General features: G+C 44.3%; 1 protein-coding gene and 1 long non-coding RNA gene across 2 annotated transcripts in view; one reads left to right on the top strand and one right to left on the bottom strand.

The window, feature by feature from the left end:
* LOC111973168 (sickle tail protein homolog) overlaps nucleotides 1-21,074 on the top strand; it is a 193,366-nt gene that overhangs the window by 69,464 nt on the left and 102,828 nt on the right. Inside the window, 4 exon segments of the mRNA XM_070446718.1 lie at nucleotides 17,799-17,825; nucleotides 17,828-17,889; nucleotides 17,891-17,933; nucleotides 17,936-18,102. Coding sequence (XP_070302819.1) covers nucleotides 17,799-17,825; nucleotides 17,828-17,889; nucleotides 17,891-17,933; nucleotides 17,936-18,102 — 299 coding nt within the window.
* Nucleotides 11,651-17,089, bottom strand: LOC139028703 (uncharacterized). The gene is made up of 3 exons (XR_011480956.1): nucleotides 16,893-17,089; nucleotides 13,288-13,408; nucleotides 11,651-12,936 (listed from the first exon to the last, which is right to left on the bottom strand). It is a non-coding gene; the product is annotated as an uncharacterized lncRNA (long non-coding RNA).

Consider the following 21,074-nt stretch of genomic DNA (forward strand, 5'->3'; position numbering starts at 1 on the left):
TCTCTCTCTCTTGTCTCCTCTCTCTCTCTCCCTCGTCTATTCTCATCTCTCATCTTCTCTAAAATTACAGCCTTTTCTCTCTTAAAAAAACAAAAAAACAAGTAGTCTTATTTTAGACCCCCTAGCTGCCTCTAGCTCGTTGCTGAGAGTGTAACTGTAGCCTCCTCTCTCCACCAGAGCATGTAATGCTGTAAATATGTCGCTACACGCTAGTTCGCTAAGATAATTAGCATTTAGCTAACTTAATAGAAAGCAAGAATCTGTTGTGCTGCACAACCGAACAGGTCTCAACTTTACCTTGTTTGGTTTGGGTCTTTCTATATCGATATGTTCAAGGCTGAGAAGCCCAAATAATTTAAATTAGTCATTCTATTCCTACACTGTTACGAAAAACGGTAATTTATACAGTCATTTTAGGTATTATCAACAGTAAAAAAAAAAACTCTGAAACATTTTACTATAGCAAACTGTAAATGATGGTGCATTGTGGGAAAATTGCTGTTTTTCCACCCCACAGAATACAGTACCGCACCATATCTTTGGCGCGCCAAAAACCTTTTGACCACTAGTGGGTGCATGATATTGCTGTTTCTGGCTCATTAACATATTTTGAGGTGTGCTTTGTAAGAGGCTATATTTGTTGCACCCGTGAGTGAGAATGCTGTACCAATTTAACTCCAATGTTGTTATAGTGCCCCATCAACTTCTAATGTACAGATGACATATTGGAGTAACGACTAGTCTTAAAACTTAAATGGTTGAGCCTTTTGGTCTGTTTTGTCCTGCAGTTGCTGCCAGTTTGGTTGCTGCCAGTTTTGCAAAGCTGTCGTCAAGGCAAAGGGTGACACATTTGAAGAATCTCAAATCTAAAATATCTTTTGATTTGTTCAACACTTTTCGGGTTACTACATGATTCCACATGTGTTATTTCATACTCTGATGTCTTCGCTATTATTCAACAATTTAGAAAATAGTATAAATAAGTTGCGTTCAAGGGTGGCAATGTCATTTAAACAGATCAACTTCACGAAGAGCTGAGGTAGTCTATTAGCTATGTCCTGAAACAGCATTTCCATAATGGGGGCTTGAATTGTTTTGTTGTGGCTTGAGCCTCGACAACATTGTAGATCACAAGAAAACTCTGAAGGATTTCGATGGGTCACAATATAAAACGTTTATGTACCACTTTACAATAAGGCAGCCTTTATTTTAAATTGTTACCAACGTTTATATAAAGTCTCTCTCTGACACTCCTATGTCCCTAACACTGGGGGGCGCTACCCACACAGGAGTAACTATTACAGCCAGGCAGAGTAGCATCAGTAATTGACACTGCAGCAGTGTGGTTAGACAGAGCCAGCCACTGAGCCATTCACTCCATCTCAGCCCTCTCCCGCCATACATCACATGATCTCATTCCTGCTTGACTGTGGATTCTGTCTACATCCCAAATGGCACCATATTCCCTATTTAATGGAATAAAGGTAGTGCACTAAATAGGGAACAGGGTGTCATTTGGGACAAAGCCTCTGGCTCCGCTCTGGTGAGCCAGTTAAAGTCTGTGGTGACTCTTTCCCTCTCTGGTGGGAACAAAGCCTCTTATTCCCTTCACCATTAGACCTCCTCTATCACTTACACAGAGGTTTTATATGGGAGTGGGACTTGTATCTGTTTCGTGTTGGTAAACTGTTATTGCACGGGCCACCTCTGGGTTTTAGAAGTGACACCAGTTTTGTGATTGTAGCTCACCCCCGCTTGCTGTGTAAACTTGGGAAGCTATTCAAGGTGTGGTTGGTTTCTCTGACCTCAGGCTGTTGTTGGTGGAGACTTTCACCCCCAAGCTACAGAACAATGTCTCTGCAGGAGAGGGGATTTACTCAGTGTGCATGCCCACACATATGCAGAACATTCAACCTACTGACGCCCTTGTTTTTGAAGCCCATGTCTATTGATAGTTGGGGAATGTAACGTACTAACATGTTCGAACAGTCTGGCCAGTGCTCAGTCATCCCTCCATCTCTCCTTCACTCCATCACTCCCACTAGAGATGGGCAGCCTGCCACCAAACACACCCCCAACCCCTTACTCCTCAAGACAACCCATGCCTGGGTGCAGTCCACACAGTCACGCGCACGCACACCCACCACGAACGCACGCAAGCACGCACGCACGCATGCACACACTCACACAGACACACACCCGCACACACACACACACACACACACACACACACACACACACACACACACAGCGGGTTTCACAAGTAAACAGTGAGACAGAAGCTAGGGTTCTTCGTGTGTTGTTCCACCACAGGGTATTTCATAATGCTCTGCCACCTGGTTGGTTTCTCTGACCTCAGGCTGTTGTTGGTGGAGACTTTCACCCCCACGCTACAGAACAATGTCTCTGCAGGAGAGGGGATTTACTCCGGATACATGTCCACACATATGAAGAACCTTCAACTTACTAACGCCCTTGCTTCACAATTCTGAATCCCGTTTCTATTCATTGCTTTGGTAGTTGGGGAATTATTTGAATTGTATTTACCTTTATTTATCCGGGGAAGTCTAATGTGTTGACTGGGGTGCATTTACAGACCTGCCTCCCTCCATGTTTGAATAGTCTAGCTGGTGCTCAGGAATCCCTCCTTCCCTCCCATGTACACGCACGCACGCACGCACGCACGCACACCGCAAGTTTCACAGATAAACATTGAGACAGACGCTCCAGTGTTCTCAGTGTGAGTTGCTCCACCGCGGAGTATTTCACAACGCTCTGCCACCTGCATCATTTATCAACTCAACTGGTCCTCGTGTCAACACACCTAGCTAGATAACAGTGCCAACAATCCTCTGTGTTTATATCACAGACTGTCCCAGAAGATAAACTGGGATACGTAATGCAAATCGCAGTTGATGTGCACTTTGGTAGTTCTCAAATGCTCTTGAGAGAGAAAGAGACAGACAGACAGACAGACAGGCAGATAGTACTATGACAGTCTGGAGGACGCAACTGGAGGAAGCGCAGTTCACCCTAGGAAGTTCCACATCGATTTGTATCATTTATTTCCTATTTGCACTGCACTGCTGGACCTGAAGGGTTACAGATGAACCTGGGGTTGCAAATGAGGTCTGTGGCCAGCGAAGTCTAGCCTGGCATGTCCAGAGGCAAGAGAGAGATGGAGGGCGACAGAGGACGTGGGAGGGAGGGAGAGAGAGAGAGAGAGAGAGAGAGAGAGAGACAGACAAAGAAAGATGGAGAGAGAGTCAGAGAGGAGAGAGGCAGGTGTGGTGCAGGAAAGAAAAATAAGTAATGAATGTGTGATTGACTGGCTGGCTGGCTGGCAAGTCAGAGCCCTTAAGCTGCTCATCACTATGGAGAGAGCCAATTGCAGCACAATCACTTTTAAATAAACTTGACTGCAAGGACCGTCATATTAAAAGACACACTAAAACAGAACCAATATGGAAGCTGCAAAAACTATGTGCACCACCTACCACAGCTGTATAGATTAGAAAAGTGATTTTCTCTCTCTCTCTTTTCCTTTCTCTTCTCTTTGTCACGAGTGTATTCTTATGTGGACAGCTGATCCAGTCTAATGTCCACTGGGCCCGCTCCTGAAATTCAACTTATCCCTGTGGCGTGCCTCCTGTCTTTACGACCCTCATAGGTATGACAGAAGGAGAGAGATGGATAGAGAGAGAAAGGGGGGGGGGGCGTAATCTTGCGCCTCCTGCCAAAAGATAAGAGGTATGTTATCATCAAGAACAAACACGTCTGCTATACTAAACCTTTTTATAATGTTATGATTGGGCTAGCATTACTTGTCAGGCATCAGCAGGGACAAGGAATACAGTACGTTGGATTCAATTTTAAATTTGGCGACATCATAGGCTGTTACTGAGGTTCCTCAACTGTCCAACCACCGAGTCTCAACTGTCACTCAGATGGACTGAGAGACAGATCAATGCCATACACTCTCTGTTTGTTCTCTAGAGGTGTATACAGTATGTGAGCAAGCAGTTCCCTGTACTGTAAGCAGTTATTGATTAGTTTGGGATTCATTATTAGTCTTAAAGGCCCAGTTCAGTCAAAAAATATTTTTTTCTGTGTTTTATATATATTACCACACTATTAGGTTGTTAGTGTAAGAGCTGTTTGAAAAGAGCGCCTGAAATGTTGTTTTGATGGGATGGAGTTTTGGCCTGGCTGGTGACATCACCAGGCATTAAATGAGTTCATAGACCAATAAGAAAGAGAGTTCCAAATCTCTCTGCCAATAACAGCTAATGTTCAGGTTTCCCCTCCCCAATCAGACCACTCCCAGACAGTCCTAGGAAAAGTCTTGCTTGAGAAATTGCTCTTTGCTTTGAAGCAATTTTTGTTTCTTTTTAATCATTTTAATTGAAAACAATCACAGTAAGGCACTTAATTGATACCCAGCAATGATTTGATATTGAGATACAAATGGCTGCATTGGACTTTAAGCCTCCCACCATGATGTTCAACTATAATGACTCCATATTGTATTTGCAGGAGGAAGTCACGGACATGATCTTGAAATCTGTCCATTTAGTGGGTAAGATATCCCACTTCTCTGATACTTCATGTATTGTGCTCAGTCTCAGCGATACATGCAGAGGAGGGGATACTATCCATTTCATATACAGTAGCACCCAGCGAGGCAACTTCTCTGCTATGTTAGTGGTTGCTCTGGAGGTCTAGAGGCCGGGGCCCAGCCTTGAGTGACTCACAGCCCCAGGAACAACTCTCCTAGCAAGGGGAGGAGAGGGAGAGTCGGGGAGTAAATCAGGGGAAGAGAGTGAGAGGCGTTCCCCACTCTCTCTCTCCTGGCAGGATGTCCCAGTCACATCTGATCTCAGGCGATGCCCCTCTCCTCCTCCTCTCTTCTCTTCTGTTCCTCCTCTCCTCCTCTCCTCCCCTCAGGATGCTATGGGCCTGTCCGATGAGAGATAGATGGTGAGCAGAGAGGGAGACCAGCGGATGTCTGAACTGGGCTGTGTTAGGGAGGGCCTGAGCCAAGGTTTGGGTTGGGTTGAGTTAGTCCACCCATGCCTGAGCAGAGAGAATAACAGTGAAGGGGAGGTTGTTGGTAATAATATGCACACAAGCAGGCACACATGTGCCCGTTTTCAGACTTACGCATAGGTGTTCTGAGATTATTACTGAGTGAGGAAGAGCAATAGAAGCACTTTGTCCCATTTCAGGCCCTCCACACACACATACACACTCTCTCTCTCCACTTTTGCCAAGTTTTAACCCATTTTTCTACATGACTCTAACTGTATTATTAGATTGTAGCAAACAGCACCCCCTGTTGTAGAACATGTTCATGTGCAGGGACTGGCCCAGTTTTCAAGGGAGTGTATGTCAACTTCATATGTGCAGGAGTAGGGTGAAGTGCCTCTAGACGCTGATCCTGGGTCAGTTTAGCATTTCCCACCACTAATGGTTAAGGTTAGGAGTGAGGGTGGGTGGGGAAGCTGATCCATCGTCTGCACCTAGGGGAAACTTCACCGTGCATTTGTCACCTGTTKAGTCAACCTCGCATGCACACAAATGGAATGATGGATGGATGTTTACTGAAGGAGGGAGGAGGAGAAAGGGAGGAGAAGGGGAGTCGACTGGTGTCTCAGGGTACTCCAACGGCACATTGTGTCAGCGTTCAGCAGACAAACACCGTGGGTTGATGATGTTCAGTGGAGCGCTAGGCAATAACAGAGAGAGCTGTCGGTTGGTTCTGTTCCTCCACAAAGCCATCGGGACGCGTTCATTAGTACTGACAGAGCCCAACATCAGAGCTGTTCGGACTCTCTGTTTGTCAGGAACAGGGAGGATGGGGAGAAAGAGACAGACGGACGGACGGACGGACGGACGGACGGAGGGAGGGAGGGAGGGAGGGAGGGAGGGAGGGAGGGAGTTGTGGGTGATGCATGAGAAGACAAATTAAATCTACTAAGCAATTTGTTGTGATACGGACTGTTTCTTTTTAGCTCAATCATTTTCTTTTGAGTCAGATCTAAAGTATGATCTGTTTTCAGAAAGACACAGGCTTATTTGCTAGCAGGGCCTCTGCTACACAGAGGATCAGGCTTATTGGCTAGCAGGGCCTCTCTCACAGAGGATCAGGCTTATTGGCTAGCAGGGCCTCTCTCACAGAGGATCAGGCTTATTGGATAGCAGGGCCTCTCTCACAGAGGAAATAAAACTTGTTTGTGTGACTTTATTTGAGCTCACCGCCTTTTCCAGATGGGAGAATATTGAGTTTGCGGTCGAGTTAAAGACACACAGGTGTACCAACTCAAAATGAGCAATTCCATTCCATCGAGCACCAATAAAATCATGTAAAATGCATCATTTGTTTAGTTGAAGTACCTCACTGGAATATGATGGCCACTGGTGTTGTACCTTTGTGTTAATATGCATTTTCACTTTCAGAGAGTTACAGATAGGCAAATGAGTTATACACTTTTCCTCAACTACTCTTGTATCTATCTCGTCCTGTTTTTCTTTATCTCTCGGTCTCCCTCTCTCTATCTATCTCTCGCACACACACGTATGCACACACACACACACACACACACACACACACACACACACACACACAGTCTGGCTATCACAGTGGTTCATATCATATCTAGCTCCTCTCTTTTGGTACCCGGCCTATCCAGGTTGGCAGACATGTCTCTATCTGTTTATTGAAGACAGGAAACTCTGGTCAGTCAGGTTTGCGTTCTCTCTCTCAGACGTCTTAATGCAGAAGTGCCATAATTAGCCTTCCATTTCGACTGAAGGGCTGAGAGTGTAGATATACACTGAGTGTACAAAACATTAGGAACACCTTCCTAATATTGAGTTGCACACCCGCCTTTGCCCTCAGAACAGCCTCAATTTGTCGGTGCATGGACTCTACAAGGTGTCAAAAGCGTTCCACAGGAATGCTGGCCCATGTTGACTCCAAAGCTTCCCACATTTGTGTCAAGTTGGCTGGATTTCCTTTGGGGTAGTGGACCATTCTTGATACACACGGGAAACTGTTGAGCGTGAAAAACCCAYCAGCGCTGCAGTTCTTGACGCAAACCGATAAGCCTGGCACCTGCTGCAATACTCCGTTTAAAGACACTTAAATCTTGTCTTTCCCATTCACCCTCTGAATGGCACACACACACAATCCATGTATCAATTGTCTCAAGGCTTAAAAATCCTTATTCAACCTGTCTCCTCTCCTTCATCTACACTGATTGAAGTYGATTTAAGTGACATCAATAAGGGATCATAGCTTTCAACTGGTCAGTCTATGTCATGGAAAGAATTGGCGTCCTTATTGTTTTGTACACTCAGTGTATCAAGCGCACTCATTTTGACCAGAGCCCTATAGGCCCTGGTCAAAAGTAGTGCAATAATTAGGGAATAGGGTGCRAGAGTAAACGGAGTTTGAGTTGTGGCGGTGGAGACTACGTTTGAATGAAAAGCCCCAGAGGAAGCCGATACAGTCAGAGAGGAGAATGAGCTGTGGTTATCTGTGTGGTGGAGGTTTGGGATTATACAGCTAGTGAGAGAGAGATGGCACGGCCATGGCTCCATACAGACCTCCATCACTGTTCAGTGCAGAGCACAGACTGTCCACTGGGTACCAAAGACATGGGTCACATGAACACTCACTGGGGACAGAGGACGAGCAAGAGAGGGGGGAAGGAAGTGGGAGACAGAGAGGTGTCAAGGGGGAATAGAGGCAACTCAAGTTAAGTGGTATTTTAAGGACAGGGAGAAACAGCCATCTGCAGAAATAGTATTCGTGTCAACAATCTGGCCTCCCAGCAGTTCTGGGTACTTGCGCCATTGATTATTCAAGATGTCTTAGTAGATTGCATAGGGAGACCCCATGAGACGACATGGGACGATATCAGCTCTTGAGCGTTGTACAGTAGCCTCATATAACGTTGTAACAGTGCTGTYATAGCATTATAAATTCAGTCTTACAGTTAGGAGTGGTTTTAACTTCAACCTTAAAGTTAGGAGGGGTTTAAATCTTCATTRTTAAAGTTCATTTTCAGTCTTAAGAGTGGGGAGGGCAAGGAGGATGTTGGTCTGTGAATGAACCAATAGCCGTTCTACTGAGCTCAGTGGGAGGTGCCAACCCTTGGACCCTCTCGAATCTAAACAGAGCAGTGGTGAGTTAGTCTGTCTAGGACTAGAAGTTAAAGTCAGCTCCCACGTGATTGGATGACAGGTTTACCAACGAGGTTCCGGCACCTAACTATTTTGGGAAAATGATATGTGACGGTATTATGGTGTTATTTTAATACTTTTTCCCCCCCATGACTGTGTATACTGTACATGCTGCAATGGGGKCGAATAAAGTATTTCATATCTTATGCCAAAAAGCAGATCAACGCCGATGAAACTAGAGACGACAATTCTACACGTTTACATATCCTATCTCCCCTATAGTTTTGTTTGACTTTGTCCTAGTTATTGCCCTACTACAAACACTCAAGAGTAACAGAAATGACCTCGTTACTGGAATGTGTGTGAAAGTGTCGACATGTACGGAAATCTTTTTACGACAGGAACGTGCACAAAGTGAAGCAGATACACTCAGGGGCCAAAAGTTGAGYGCCCAAACGTTTCCTGTGTGTGTGTGTCGGATTGTGTGTGCAAAATGTGACCGGGCTGCATTGTGAGAGCATTAATAGGTGTTTTTCATTGAGCTAAAAGAACCAGCATGGAAAAGACCTTGTCGGATAGATCAGCAATCAGCTTCCTCTCAATGTAGAAATCAGCCTCTCTGTACGCTGTCAGACGCGGCAGGTGACCTCCAGACTGCCTGTCTCAAATGGCACCCTCAAAGGGCCCGTCAAAAGCCCTGATCAAAAGTAGTGCACAATATCAGGAATAGGGTGCGATTTGGGACGCGCTCCGTGCACTACCCGTCCTGTCCAGAGCATGGCAGAACCCTGGCAGGGTGTCAGGGGCCCTTTGAACGGCTGCTCATGGGAAGGAGGTGGGTACTGTAATGAGTTCTAGTGACGGACGTGGCAGGAATCAGACGGTCTAAAACTAGGCGACTGACGAGAATGCGAAGAACCTTCACGTGCTAAGAGAGTGAGTCCATGGCGACAAACAGGGGAGGGAGATATGGATCATGCGGATGTGTCCGTCAAGACGGTGGTCTTGAACAGAATCCTCTTCCAGAAGGTACAGGCAAAAAAAAACATCCGTATACCTTTGGATTGGGTTTCGACAGCCGATAGTCCAGATCTTATGCTCAACATTTTCAACACGTACGAATGGACATTGTGCATATCATCAGGGGAGTACAGATTGTCGTGTTCATAGTGATGCCCTATGTGGGCTCTGCTGTCYTAGCACACAGCAGCTCTTTGTTTCATGGTAATGGATAAGTCATACCAGAAGAGTGGGAGAAGTGCCTGATACATTCCTCCATAAATGACTACGGGATGTGTCCCGAATGGCAACCTATTCCCTATATAGTGCACTATTTTTCCCCCCAACTATATCGGGAGTAGATGGCGCCATTTGGGACCATGTACATGGAGCAACTGGAGACGACCAAAGCGCGGGTCTATCATTGACTTAGCAGTGGCAAATGGGAGAGAGGACATTCTTTAGATACTTGCCTGTAGACACATTTCACTTTTTGCCACCTCTGAAGACTTTCTCAGAGTGCGTGGTCATGTTCCGTCTGGGTGTTCACAATAGGGTCTGTTTGGTTGAGTGAGTGAGTGAGTGAGTGAGTGAGTGAGTGAGTGAGTGAGTTCAGTGAGTGAGTGAGTGAGTGAGTGAGTGAGTGAGTGAAAAAGCCATAATCCCTTATTGATGTCACTTGTTAAATCCACTTCCATCAGTGTAGGATTTTTATGCCTTGAGACAATTGAGACATGAATTGTGTATGTGTGCCATTCAGAGGGTGAAAGGGCAAGACAAAAGATTTAGAGTGCCTTTAAACAGGGTGTTGTAGTAGGTGCCAGGCTRACTGGTTTGTGTCAAGAAGTGCAACACTGCTGGGTTTGTCACGCTCAACAGTTTCCCGTGTGTGTCAAGAATGGTCCACCACCCAAAGGACATCCAGCCAACTGGACACAACTGTGGGAAGCATTGTAGRCAACATGGGCCAGCATTCCTGTGTAACGCTTTCAACACCTTGTTGAGTTCATGTCCCGACGAATTGAGGCTGTTCTGAGGGCAAAAGGGAGGATGCAACTCATTGAGGAAGGTGTTCTTAATGTTTTGTACACTCAGTGTATAATTACCTGTCCATACTATGCTATAGGGATTCTGGGTCAACGGTTTGATGGCTGTCTGGGAGTAAGCGGGTGGCAGTTCCACTTCTCTCCATTTGTTTGACATGATCTTTTATCTGGCTCAGCTTTGTGTGCTCAGACACACACACACACACACTCACACGCACACACAAGTCCCAAAATGTTGGGTATATGTTTGCAGTCCTTTATAGCAAACATATACGTTTCAAGTCAACAGTACACTCACACATTTAGACAAATCTAAATATGGAGATTCATTATTTTTGATTCCCATCACCCTTATTGTACTGCTTGAGCAGGTCAGCTTTGTTAGGTTATGCATATGTGTGGCATATATTACAAAACCATTTTCATGACTGTACTTATGATGGCAGCTGAGCAAAGATAAGTTGAGAGCCTTGTGTGATGAATATAAACTGTCCGTAATCCAGAAGTAGGACACGTTCCTGGTTACATCTCTCTTTTGACGAAAGTAGTGCACTATAAAGGGATTAGGGTGCCATTTGGACACAAGCCTGTCACTGTCAGGTTCCCTATGAGATCAGAGGGAATGGCTTAGTAGGAGTCAGCTCATATAAGACATACTGCAGTGACAAAGACCAGAGTGGTCCATGCGTGTGTCTGCGCGCGTGCGTGTATGTGTGATAGAGAGTGGGTCAGACACCTGTTGGGCTGGGGCCCACTCTCTAACTGAACGATGCCAGTAACCTATTTTAGATGGCTATAGAGAGGAGGCAACTTGCACACGCATGCAAATTCTCTCTCCCTCTCACATACACATGCACACATACCCAACCTTACACAAATAAGCAGTCAGTGAGTGGTTGGCCTGAGGCAGAGAAGAGGTGCTTGCTGTCCCTCCTGTGTCCTAGAATGCAGTTTGTTTTCTAAATCCCTACTGGTCACCCCTGTGGTTCTGGGCGGATCTCTAGGCCCTTTTTCACGTGAGCCCTGTCTGCAATTTGGAAGTCAACAGTTGCCTGTGTTGTTTTTCTATTTCTCCCGACCCGTTTTCCTCGCTCCCAGTGTGTTGATAAAATGGAAGAAGGGAGAGGAGGACTTGAAGAGACAGGCGAGGAGGATGTATTCTATTCTATTCTAGAATGTTCAAGTCTTGTGGAAGGTAAGGAAACTGAAATAGAATTGGCTGATTTAACGTTTCTTGTAGTGTTCGGTGTAGATACAGTAGCGAAGTCATTTGGGAGTTAAAAATAGACCTGTGAGTACATCAGCCATGTTGCAACACTCAACTAGAGTAAGGGTAAGGGCAGTGGGATATCTTTCATTACCCGTCCCGCGGCACGGTTTGCTGGTATGTTCCTACCTCCATTACACCCCCATTAGCAGTGCTTAACTGATCTAGACAGAGTTTACAGTGAGTTGTGTAGGTGGATATATCCACGTGAATGCAACGTTACCAGTTCGGTTGGTGTTCAAGATTTAATGTCGCAAGTACAGTGAAATGCCTTTCTTGCAAGCTCTAACCCCAACAACACAGTAAATCAATAACAAAGGAATACAAAAAAAATAGCAAGGTAGAATAAAAACACACACTATATAAAAGAAGAAATAAGAAGAATGCGATAAAGTAAGTAAGCATACTATATGCAGGGTCAATTCCCGTACCATTTTTACAATGTGTAGGGATACTGGATCGATAGAGGGAGATACAGTGCTTTCYGYAAGTATTCAGACCCCTTGACTTTCTCCACATTTTGTTACGTTACAGCCTTATTCTACAATGGATTAAAAAAAWAAAAAAKAAATGATGGGGTATTGTGTGTAGATTGATGAGAAAAATAAATGGATTTAATCAATTTTAGAATAAGGCTGTAACGTAACAAAATMAAGTCAAGGGGTCTGAATACTTAGTAGCAGCAGCGTATATGAGGGTTGCATGTGAGTGGGGGTGTGTAGAGTCAAACTCTTGGATCTCTACTCCAGAGATGGCATCCTGTCAATGAAATACAAAAGGTCTCCAAAARACCGCTGTAATGGTTTTCTTTCATCTTTTATCACTTATGGTTCATTAAACAAGTCCAAATAGTTATTGCCATTTCCCTTCCACTGAAGTATTTCCTGCTCATTCAAACAAGCGTTTCAAGTTCAATGAGTCATAATTCGGACGTGACTTTTAGCAAGGCACTTATTAACAGAACACTTTAGTGTATTTTTAGACATAGAAATAGTGATGTGTGTGTTAGCAAATGATGAAGTAAGTGGTCACACTGGGTGACCTTAATCGACAGACCAAAACACCATGCGATAAGTAACACTACTGTGTGGGAGGGAAGCAGAGCGACTGAAACACAACGCTGGAACCGAAAGTCGTGTTACACCCATGTGCTTTTGTTTGGTGAGGGAGGGAACATAACACAGCGATGATGATATACTGTGGCTGGACGCTTTTCACGTGACTGCCGTTGAGCTTGGAGATGGTGCTGCAGGTGTTATTGAGAGAGCTGGTGTTATGGAGAGAGGGCATCTTGTAGACGRTTCTCTTTGCGTTCCCGACATTCATGCCTTTCTGTTACCACCGTCAGTGTGTTTTGTGAGAWGCCTCGTCTCTTCAATGCCTGCGTGGGTATGGCCCCGTTGTAAAGCCTGAGGAATCTCCCATTTCAAGACTCTGTGAACAGATGTACAGAAAATAATGATTTTGCTTGTTTCCCCATTGAGCTGATCAAGCACCGCTTTACAATGATTTTGAAGAATTTCCTAATTGAAAAAAAAACAAACATATGAAGGCCAATCTGGGATTCAAACAACAWCACCCTGCCACGTTGATTTTCATGTACCAATCCCAGATTGCCCCGTTAAACTGAAGCAGTGAAAAATATCMGTTGAAATGCCCACTTTCTAATCTCCTCTGCTGTGTGCTTGACCTAGAAAGAGACGAATCCTGAGGTAACCTCCCCAGCCAGAGCCAGACCCTTATGTTTCCCCATTAGCCTTTGAAAAGTAAACATTACGGCTGTACCTGCAGTCTAGAGAAACACGCCAACAGATCAGCATGCTTTATTACTCTCGCKCTGTGTTTTCACACTCCACCGCGCTCCTCTCTTATCCTCCACGCCCCAGCTCAACGCAGAACCAACAGCCTGGAAGAATTACAGCACGGGAAAAAGAGTCTGTCAGCACACGGCCCCATGGGATAGCTCTCAGCAAGCCCCTCACTGTCACAAACACACTGGCTGCATCCCAAATGGCATATTCCCTATATAGCACACTGTAGTAGTGAAATAGTAATCGAAAGTAGTGATTTGTAGTGTTATGGCCCAGTCCCAAGGAACAGATAGATTTATAACAAGATAATAGAGTGTTTACAGCTTGAACTAAAGGAAATGTTTCTCATTCTCTCTTTAGTGATGCTTCAGAGCTTTTGCATCATTTCAGCCAGTAGTTTTGAAAGGAGTCCTCATGAGCCAAAACGGGCCCTTGAAATTGTGCACAATTATATACTACAACATCCTTGCAATGCATTTTTTTTTTAAATTGCAATTCGTATGATATGTTACGAATTGAATTTGTACAATATGTTATGAATTTGTAAGTGTATAAGATCCCGGGCTGCCTCTTTAAGATTGAATGTCATGTTGATATATTGGGTAGTTAACAGTATGTTGATGTGTTAAAATGAAGTTGAATGGTTTTCAATATTTATGTTTTTAACTAGACGTGTGGTTTCTGTTTTTCCTGGAAGTTCATGATGTATCAAAGTTCACAGTTGAGAGGAAGACAGGACATCCCTTTAGAGAATGGTGTTATTCCAAGTCAAGATGGCCGCCGTTTTTCAAACATCCTAATGTGCTACTGGAAGGAATAACATTTCCTCCTGAAAATATTGACTTTGACGTACGAATGTCTGTAGTCAGTGACTTCTGTTCACTGTGATGATTCCATTTCCCAATTCTCTGGATAACGGTCCGTCTCTCTCCTAGACATATTTTGAATATTTGCCCAGGCTTTTGAAAGTGGGGAGAGTTTAAAGTGAACAGCTGCTTCAGTTTGATGTTTTCATCACTGTTATTGTTTCTGTCACATGAAATCTGGAGTTCCGATCGCTGAAATAAGCAACAACATGACTATGTGATGAGATGGGGGGGTGCATCCTGAATGGTATCCTATTCCCTTTATAGTGCACTACTTTGGACCAAGGTTGGGCACTATATAGGGAATAGCGTGTGATTTGGGACACACATGGGMACTAGTCTGCAGTACTGGATGCTTCCTGTCCTGGAAGATATCAATATCCCACTTTATGATTTTATGATAATTCATGCAATGAAACTGAAAGGTTGTTTCCTGTGGCTAGATTTATTGAAAATTCCCAACAGATAACAGAACAATGCTTCTCATCATTTTCTTGGATGCTTAGTTCTCTGCTGATGCTGTCATTGAGTAGAGAACCGATGATCTTTTCATCTTGAGCCCCAAATGGAACTGTGTATACTAAACAAGAGCGGTCGGCTATGTCAYTACATGTCCATTCGGGACATGTATCGTCCGAGGGTGAATATTCTGCAAATATTTTCTTCCTTTGCCCCAGGCAAGCTCAATCAAATGGCAGATAAAGCATTTGGTCTAATTTCAAATAGTAATTGAACCCAGGTCTGATCTGTAGATACATCATTTTTGGTCTAGAGCCTCTACAGGATCAGTGTCCCCCCCGCGGGACGGTTGAGCTAATGTGTGCGAATGTGATTAGCATGACGTTGTAAGTAACAAAAAAACATTTCCCAGGACCTACAAGTGGGGAAGAACACAAGTATTTGATACACTTGCGATTTTGCAGGTTTCCTACATTACAAAGCATGTAGAGGGTCTGTAATTTCTATCATGGGTACACTTCAACTATGAGAGAACGGAATCTAAAACAAAAATCCAGAAATTCACATTTTACTGATTTTTAAAAGTAATTAATTTGCATTTTATTGGCATGACATAAGTATTTGATACATCAGAAAAGCAGGATCTTAAATATTTGGTACAGAAACCTTTGTTTGCATTTACAGAGATCATACGTTTCCTGTAGTTCTTTGACCAGGTTTGCCACACACTGCAGCAGGGATTTTTGGCCCACTCCTCCATACAGATCTTCTCCAGATCCTTCAGGTTTCGGGGCTGTCGCGGGGCTATACGGACTTTTCAGCTCCCTCCAAAGATTTTCTAATTGGGTTCAGGTCTGGAGACTGGCTAGGCCACTCCAGGACCTTGAGATGCTTTCTTACGGCGCCACTCCTTAGTTGCCCTGGCTGTGGTGTTTCGGGGTCGTTGTCATGGTGGAAGACCCAGCCACGACCCATCTTCAATGCTCTTACTGAGGGAAAGGAGGTTGTTGGCCAAGATCTCGCGATACATGGCCCCATCCATCCTCCCTCAATACGGTGCAGTCATCCTGTACCCTTTGCAGAAAAGCATCCCCAAAGAATGATGTTTCCACCCTCCATGCTTTCACGGTTGGAATGGTGTTTCTTGGGGTTGTACCATCCTTCTTCTTCCTCCAAACACGGCGAGTGGAGTTTAGACCAAAAAGCTCTATTTTTGTCTCATCAGACCACATGACCTGCTCCCATTCCTCCTCTGGATCATCCAGATGGTCATTGGCAAACTTCAGACGGGCCTGGACATGCGCTGGCTTGAGCAGGTGGACCTTGCGTGCGCTTGCAGGATTTTAATCCATGACGGTGTAGTGTGTTACTAATTGGTTTTCTTTTTGAGAGATGTGGTCCCAGCTCTCTTCAAGGTCATTGACCAGGTCCTGCCGTGTAGTTCTGGGCTGATAACTCACCTTCCTCATGATCATTGATGCCCACGAGGTGAGATCTTGCCATGGAGCCCCAGACCCGAGTGATTGACCGTCATTTGAAACCTCTTCCATTTTCTAATAATTTGCCGCCAGACAGTTGTTGCCTTCTCACCAAGCTGCTTGTATTGCTGTTAGCCATCCCAGCCTGTTGTGCATGCTACAATTTTATCCCTGAAATGTCCCTTTATACAAGCTCTCTGCGTCTTTGGCCATCTGTGGAGAGGTTGGAGTCTGGTTTTGATTGAGGTGTGTGGACAGGTGTTTTTTTTACAGGTTAACGAGTTCAAAACAGGTGCAGTTAATACAGGTAATGAGTGGAGAACAGGAGGGTTCTTTAAAAAAACTTAAACAGGTCTGTGAGAGCCGGAATTCTTACTGTTGGTTAGGTGATCAAATACTGTATGTCATGCAATAAAAATGGCAAATTAATTACTTAAAAATCATACAATGTGATTTTCCTGGATTTTTTGTTTTTAGATTCCCGTCTACTCACAGTTTGGAAGTGTACCTATGATAAAATACAGACCTCTACATGCTTTTAAGTAGAAAACCTGCAAATCGTCAGTGTATCAAATACTTGTTTCTCCCCACGTAGACATGTCTTATATGGGCAGAAATCTTTAAATTTTTCTAATCTAACTGCACTGTCCATTTACAGTAGCGATTACAGTGAAAAAATATCATGCTATTGTTTGAGGAGAGTGCACAACAAAAAAACATTTTATCACGGCAACTGGTTTGATACATTCACCTCTGAAGGTAAATAATGTACTTACGTTCAGTAATCTTGCTCTGATTTGTCATCCTGAGGGTCCCAGAGATAAATGGAGCATAGTTTTGTTTGATGTAGGAACTGGGTTCTACATTTGAACCTCTGCTGTTTGAACCCTCCCAGTCTGCCCGGTCCACTGGTGTTTAGGGTTAGGTCTTTGACTTAGACTATAGTTTAATAGTCATGTGTATGCCCTAAAGGTTTGTCAATGCACCTAAGGACATGCACGCACACACACACACAACCACCACACACACACACACAACACACACACACACACACACACACCACACACACACACACACACACACACACACACACACACACACACACACACACACACACACACACACACACAGTGTGAGAATAAACAGTAAAAAGAATACTGTCCCAGTTTGTATAAAATAAAAAACAAAAGGCAAACTACTTCCAAAACTAAGCTACTAAAAGCTACTAAAACTAAGTGCTCAGATGCATATGATTTCCAGGGATCAACATTCTGCAGGATGGCGAAACTAAAAACAAACAAAGATAACTATTGTAAACTATACTATGTCCGTAAAATGTATTAGTATGTACAGTGCATTCGGAAAGTATTCAGACCCCTAGACATTCACATGTAAGTTACAGCCTTATTCTAAAATGTATTACATGTTTTTTTCCCTCTCAATTTACACACAATGCCCCATAATGACAAAGCAAATCTTTTAAAATGTAATTTTAGCAAATGTATAAAAATAACACACATTTGTTTTTTCCTGCATAGTAGATTCTTGGGCGCCACTTCCCTGCCCACTGCCACACCCACCTCCTAAGCCCTTTTGGCCCAGGAGAAATATACACCCACACACCGTAAAGAATAGTGCCACAGTACCTGTATGTTGACCCACCCTCTCTCCTCTCTCTCCAGAGCAAACCAAAAGCAACCTAAAGGTGACCTCCCGGAGGACTCCGAGCACCTGAGCAGGAGGCAGGGCCCCCCGGATGGGACCCCCACCCGGGCCAGACCCCAAAGGTAACAGCAGCCGCAACGTCCCCCGCAGGCACCGTTAGGGGGGGCACGCAGCTCCCGGAGATCCTGGCCATGCAGCCCTCGGACATGGAACAAAAAGAGGGAGGCCTTCCTGGAGCACCTGAAGCAGAAGTACCCTCACCACGCCTCAGCCATCATGGGCCACCAGGAGAGGCTCCGGAACAGGTTAGTGGACGAACAGGTTATGACAGTGGAGATATTTCATTACATTTTTACTTGCGTTTCCTACTGGGCGGTCTAAGCCACTGCCACCAGAATACAGTTACCAGTGAAAGCGTGGGACCGAATCCGACCCCCATTGCTATTTCTAGCAACCACCTCATCTCTTTCTACCTTTACTGCCAGTCTTTCACTTGGGATCTATTGTGACACTTTTCCTAGTTAATCAACTTCTTTGGTCCAAATTATCATGAATGTGAGACTACTCTTTTACACCTGGGGTGTTACAAGTAATTTGTATTTTGTCTTGTTTGGGTCCAGGTGACAGTCCAATTGCACACAATTTCTCCTGTTTGCCACAAGTCCTTTCCATAAATCATGTTGTCACCTTTTTTTTCTCCTTAGTCTGCTCCAAAATTACACATGTTTTTTTTGTATTTTGTCTTGTGCAGAAGAGGTAAACATTAGGCCTCCGTACTGTGTTGGTTTCCCGGCACAGATTAAAGCTAGTTTGGACTAAGAAACATGGTCAATGGAGAATCTAGCTTTTTAGTACAAGGACTCAAATAATCTCTATCTGGGAAACTGGCCCCAGTGTTCAATTCAATATTTCACAAACTCTACAAACTTTGCATTTACCATTAGCTGCTTATTGCATGTTGGTCATTCATTAATAATGACCGCTAAATAACCATAGATTCATCATCAAGAGTCCCCTGCTCACACACAAAAACAGACAGAGTCTTTAGTCTTTAGACAGCTCCCTGGTTCATCTATTGCTGCTCATTGGACCCTATGATCACTCTGCGACACAGCTGATGCCATTTTGTTTATCTGTCGGCCCCCAGCCTCAAACTCAGGCCCTGTGTGTAGCTAACTGAACTCTGCCCGTTCATCGCCATTTACCCGTTGTTGTTGTGTCCTAGCTGTTTACTGTTGTTGTTGTCCTAGCTGTTTACCCGTTGTTGTCTTACCCGTTGTTATCTTAGCTCTCCCAATCAACATGTGATTGCTTTATGCCTTTCTCTAACGTCAATATGCCTTGTATACTGTTGTTTAGGGCAGCTCTCATTGTTTTATTTTACTGCAGAGCCGTAGTCCTGCTAACATGCCTCAGATAGCCCCCTTGTCCACACCCACACATGCAGAGACCGCACCTAACTTAACTGGCGCCTCCAGAGATGCAACCTCTCTCATCATCACTCAATGCCTAGAATTTACCCCACTGTACTCACACCCTAACCAATACCTTTGTCTGTACACTATGCCCTGAATCTATCCTACCAACACCCAGAAATCTGCTCCTTTTATTCTCTGTTCCAAACGCACTAGACAAACCAGTTCTTTATAGCCTTTAGCCGTACCCCCATCCTACTCCTCCTCTGTTCCTCTGGTGATGTAGATGGTTAAACCCAGGCCCTGCAGCCCCCAGCACCACTCCCATTGCCCAGGCGCTCTCATGTGTTGACTTCTGCAACCGTAAAAGCCTTGGGTTCATGCATGTTAACATCAGAAGCCTCCTCCCTAAATTTGCTTTATTCACTGCTTTAGCACACTCCGCCAACCCTGATGTCCTAGCCGTGTCTGAATCCTGGCTTAGGAAGGCCACCAGAAATTCWGAAATTTCCATCCCCAATTACAACATTTTCCATCAAGACAGAACTGCTAAAGGGGCCGGAATTGCAATCTACTGTAGTGATAGCCTGCAGAGTTCTGTCGTGCTATCCAGGTCTATGCCCAAACAGTTTGAGCTTCTACTTTTAATTATCCATCTCTRCAGAAATAAGTCCCTCACTGTTAACGCTTGTTATAGACCCCCCTCAGCTCCCAGCTGTGCCCTGGACACCATATGTGAATTGATTGCCCCCCCATCTATCGTCAGAGTTTGTACTGCTAGGTGACCTAAATTGGGATATGCTTAACACCCCGGCCGTCCTACAATCTAAGCTAGATGCTCTCAATCTCACACAAATTATCAAGGAACCTACCAGGTACAACCCCAAATCCGTAAACATGGGCACCCTCATAGATATCATATTGCTCTCTAAATACACCTCTGCTGTTTTCAACCAGGATCTCAGCAATCACTGCCTCATTGCCTGCGATGCGACCACCCCTCATCACTGTCAAACGCTCCCTTAAACACTTCTGCGTGCAGGCCTTTCTAATCGACCTGGCCCGGGTATCCTGGAAGGATATTGACCTCATCCCGTCAGTAGAGGATGCCTGGTTGTTCTTTAAAAGTGCTTTCCCTACCATCTTAAATAAGCAAGCCCCTTTCAAAYAAWMTWGAACTAAGAACAGATATAGCCCTTGGTTCACTCCAGACTTGACTGCTCTTGACCAGCACAAAAACACCCTGTGGCGTACTGCACTAGCATTGAATAGTCCCCGTGATATGCAACTTTTCAGGGAAGTCAGGAACCAAAGGCTAGTTAGGAAAGCAAAGGCTAGATTTTTCAAACAGAAATTTGCATCCTGCAGCACTAATTCCAAAAAGTTTTGGGACGCTGTAAAGTCCATGGAGAATAAGAGTATCTCCTCCCAGCTGCCTACTGCACTGAGACTAGGAAACACTGTCACCACTGATAAATCCACGATAATCAAGAATTTCAATAGGCATTTCTCTACGGCTGAGAGTGTGGTAGCCCTTTGTGACTCAGACTGAATCTTTAGACCAGGTGTGGTAGTCCTTTCCTGCTGTCATTGACCAAAAGCACACTCTTTAGACTCATGGGTGGAATATTATTAATATTTGTCACAATTCCATAATTTTACGACGAAAATAAAAAAATTCTATGTCAATTTTCTTTTTTTAAACATTTTTTCAGGCTTTTGTGATGTATAATAAAATAAAATAAAATAATAAAAATAAGTGTAATATTGGGATGCAAACTCAAAATTGAATACATTTCAATTCTATATCTGACATGGTACAGGTGTCTTCTTTTTTAAGCCCCTAACCATGTGTGTCAGGTTAATACTTGTGTTTCA

The sequence above is a fragment of the Salvelinus sp. IW2-2015 genome, linkage group LG14 (assembly GCF_002910315.2).
Source record: "Salvelinus sp. IW2-2015 linkage group LG14, ASM291031v2, whole genome shotgun sequence".
NCBI lineage: Eukaryota > Metazoa > Chordata > Actinopteri > Salmoniformes > Salmonidae > Salvelinus > Salvelinus sp. IW2-2015.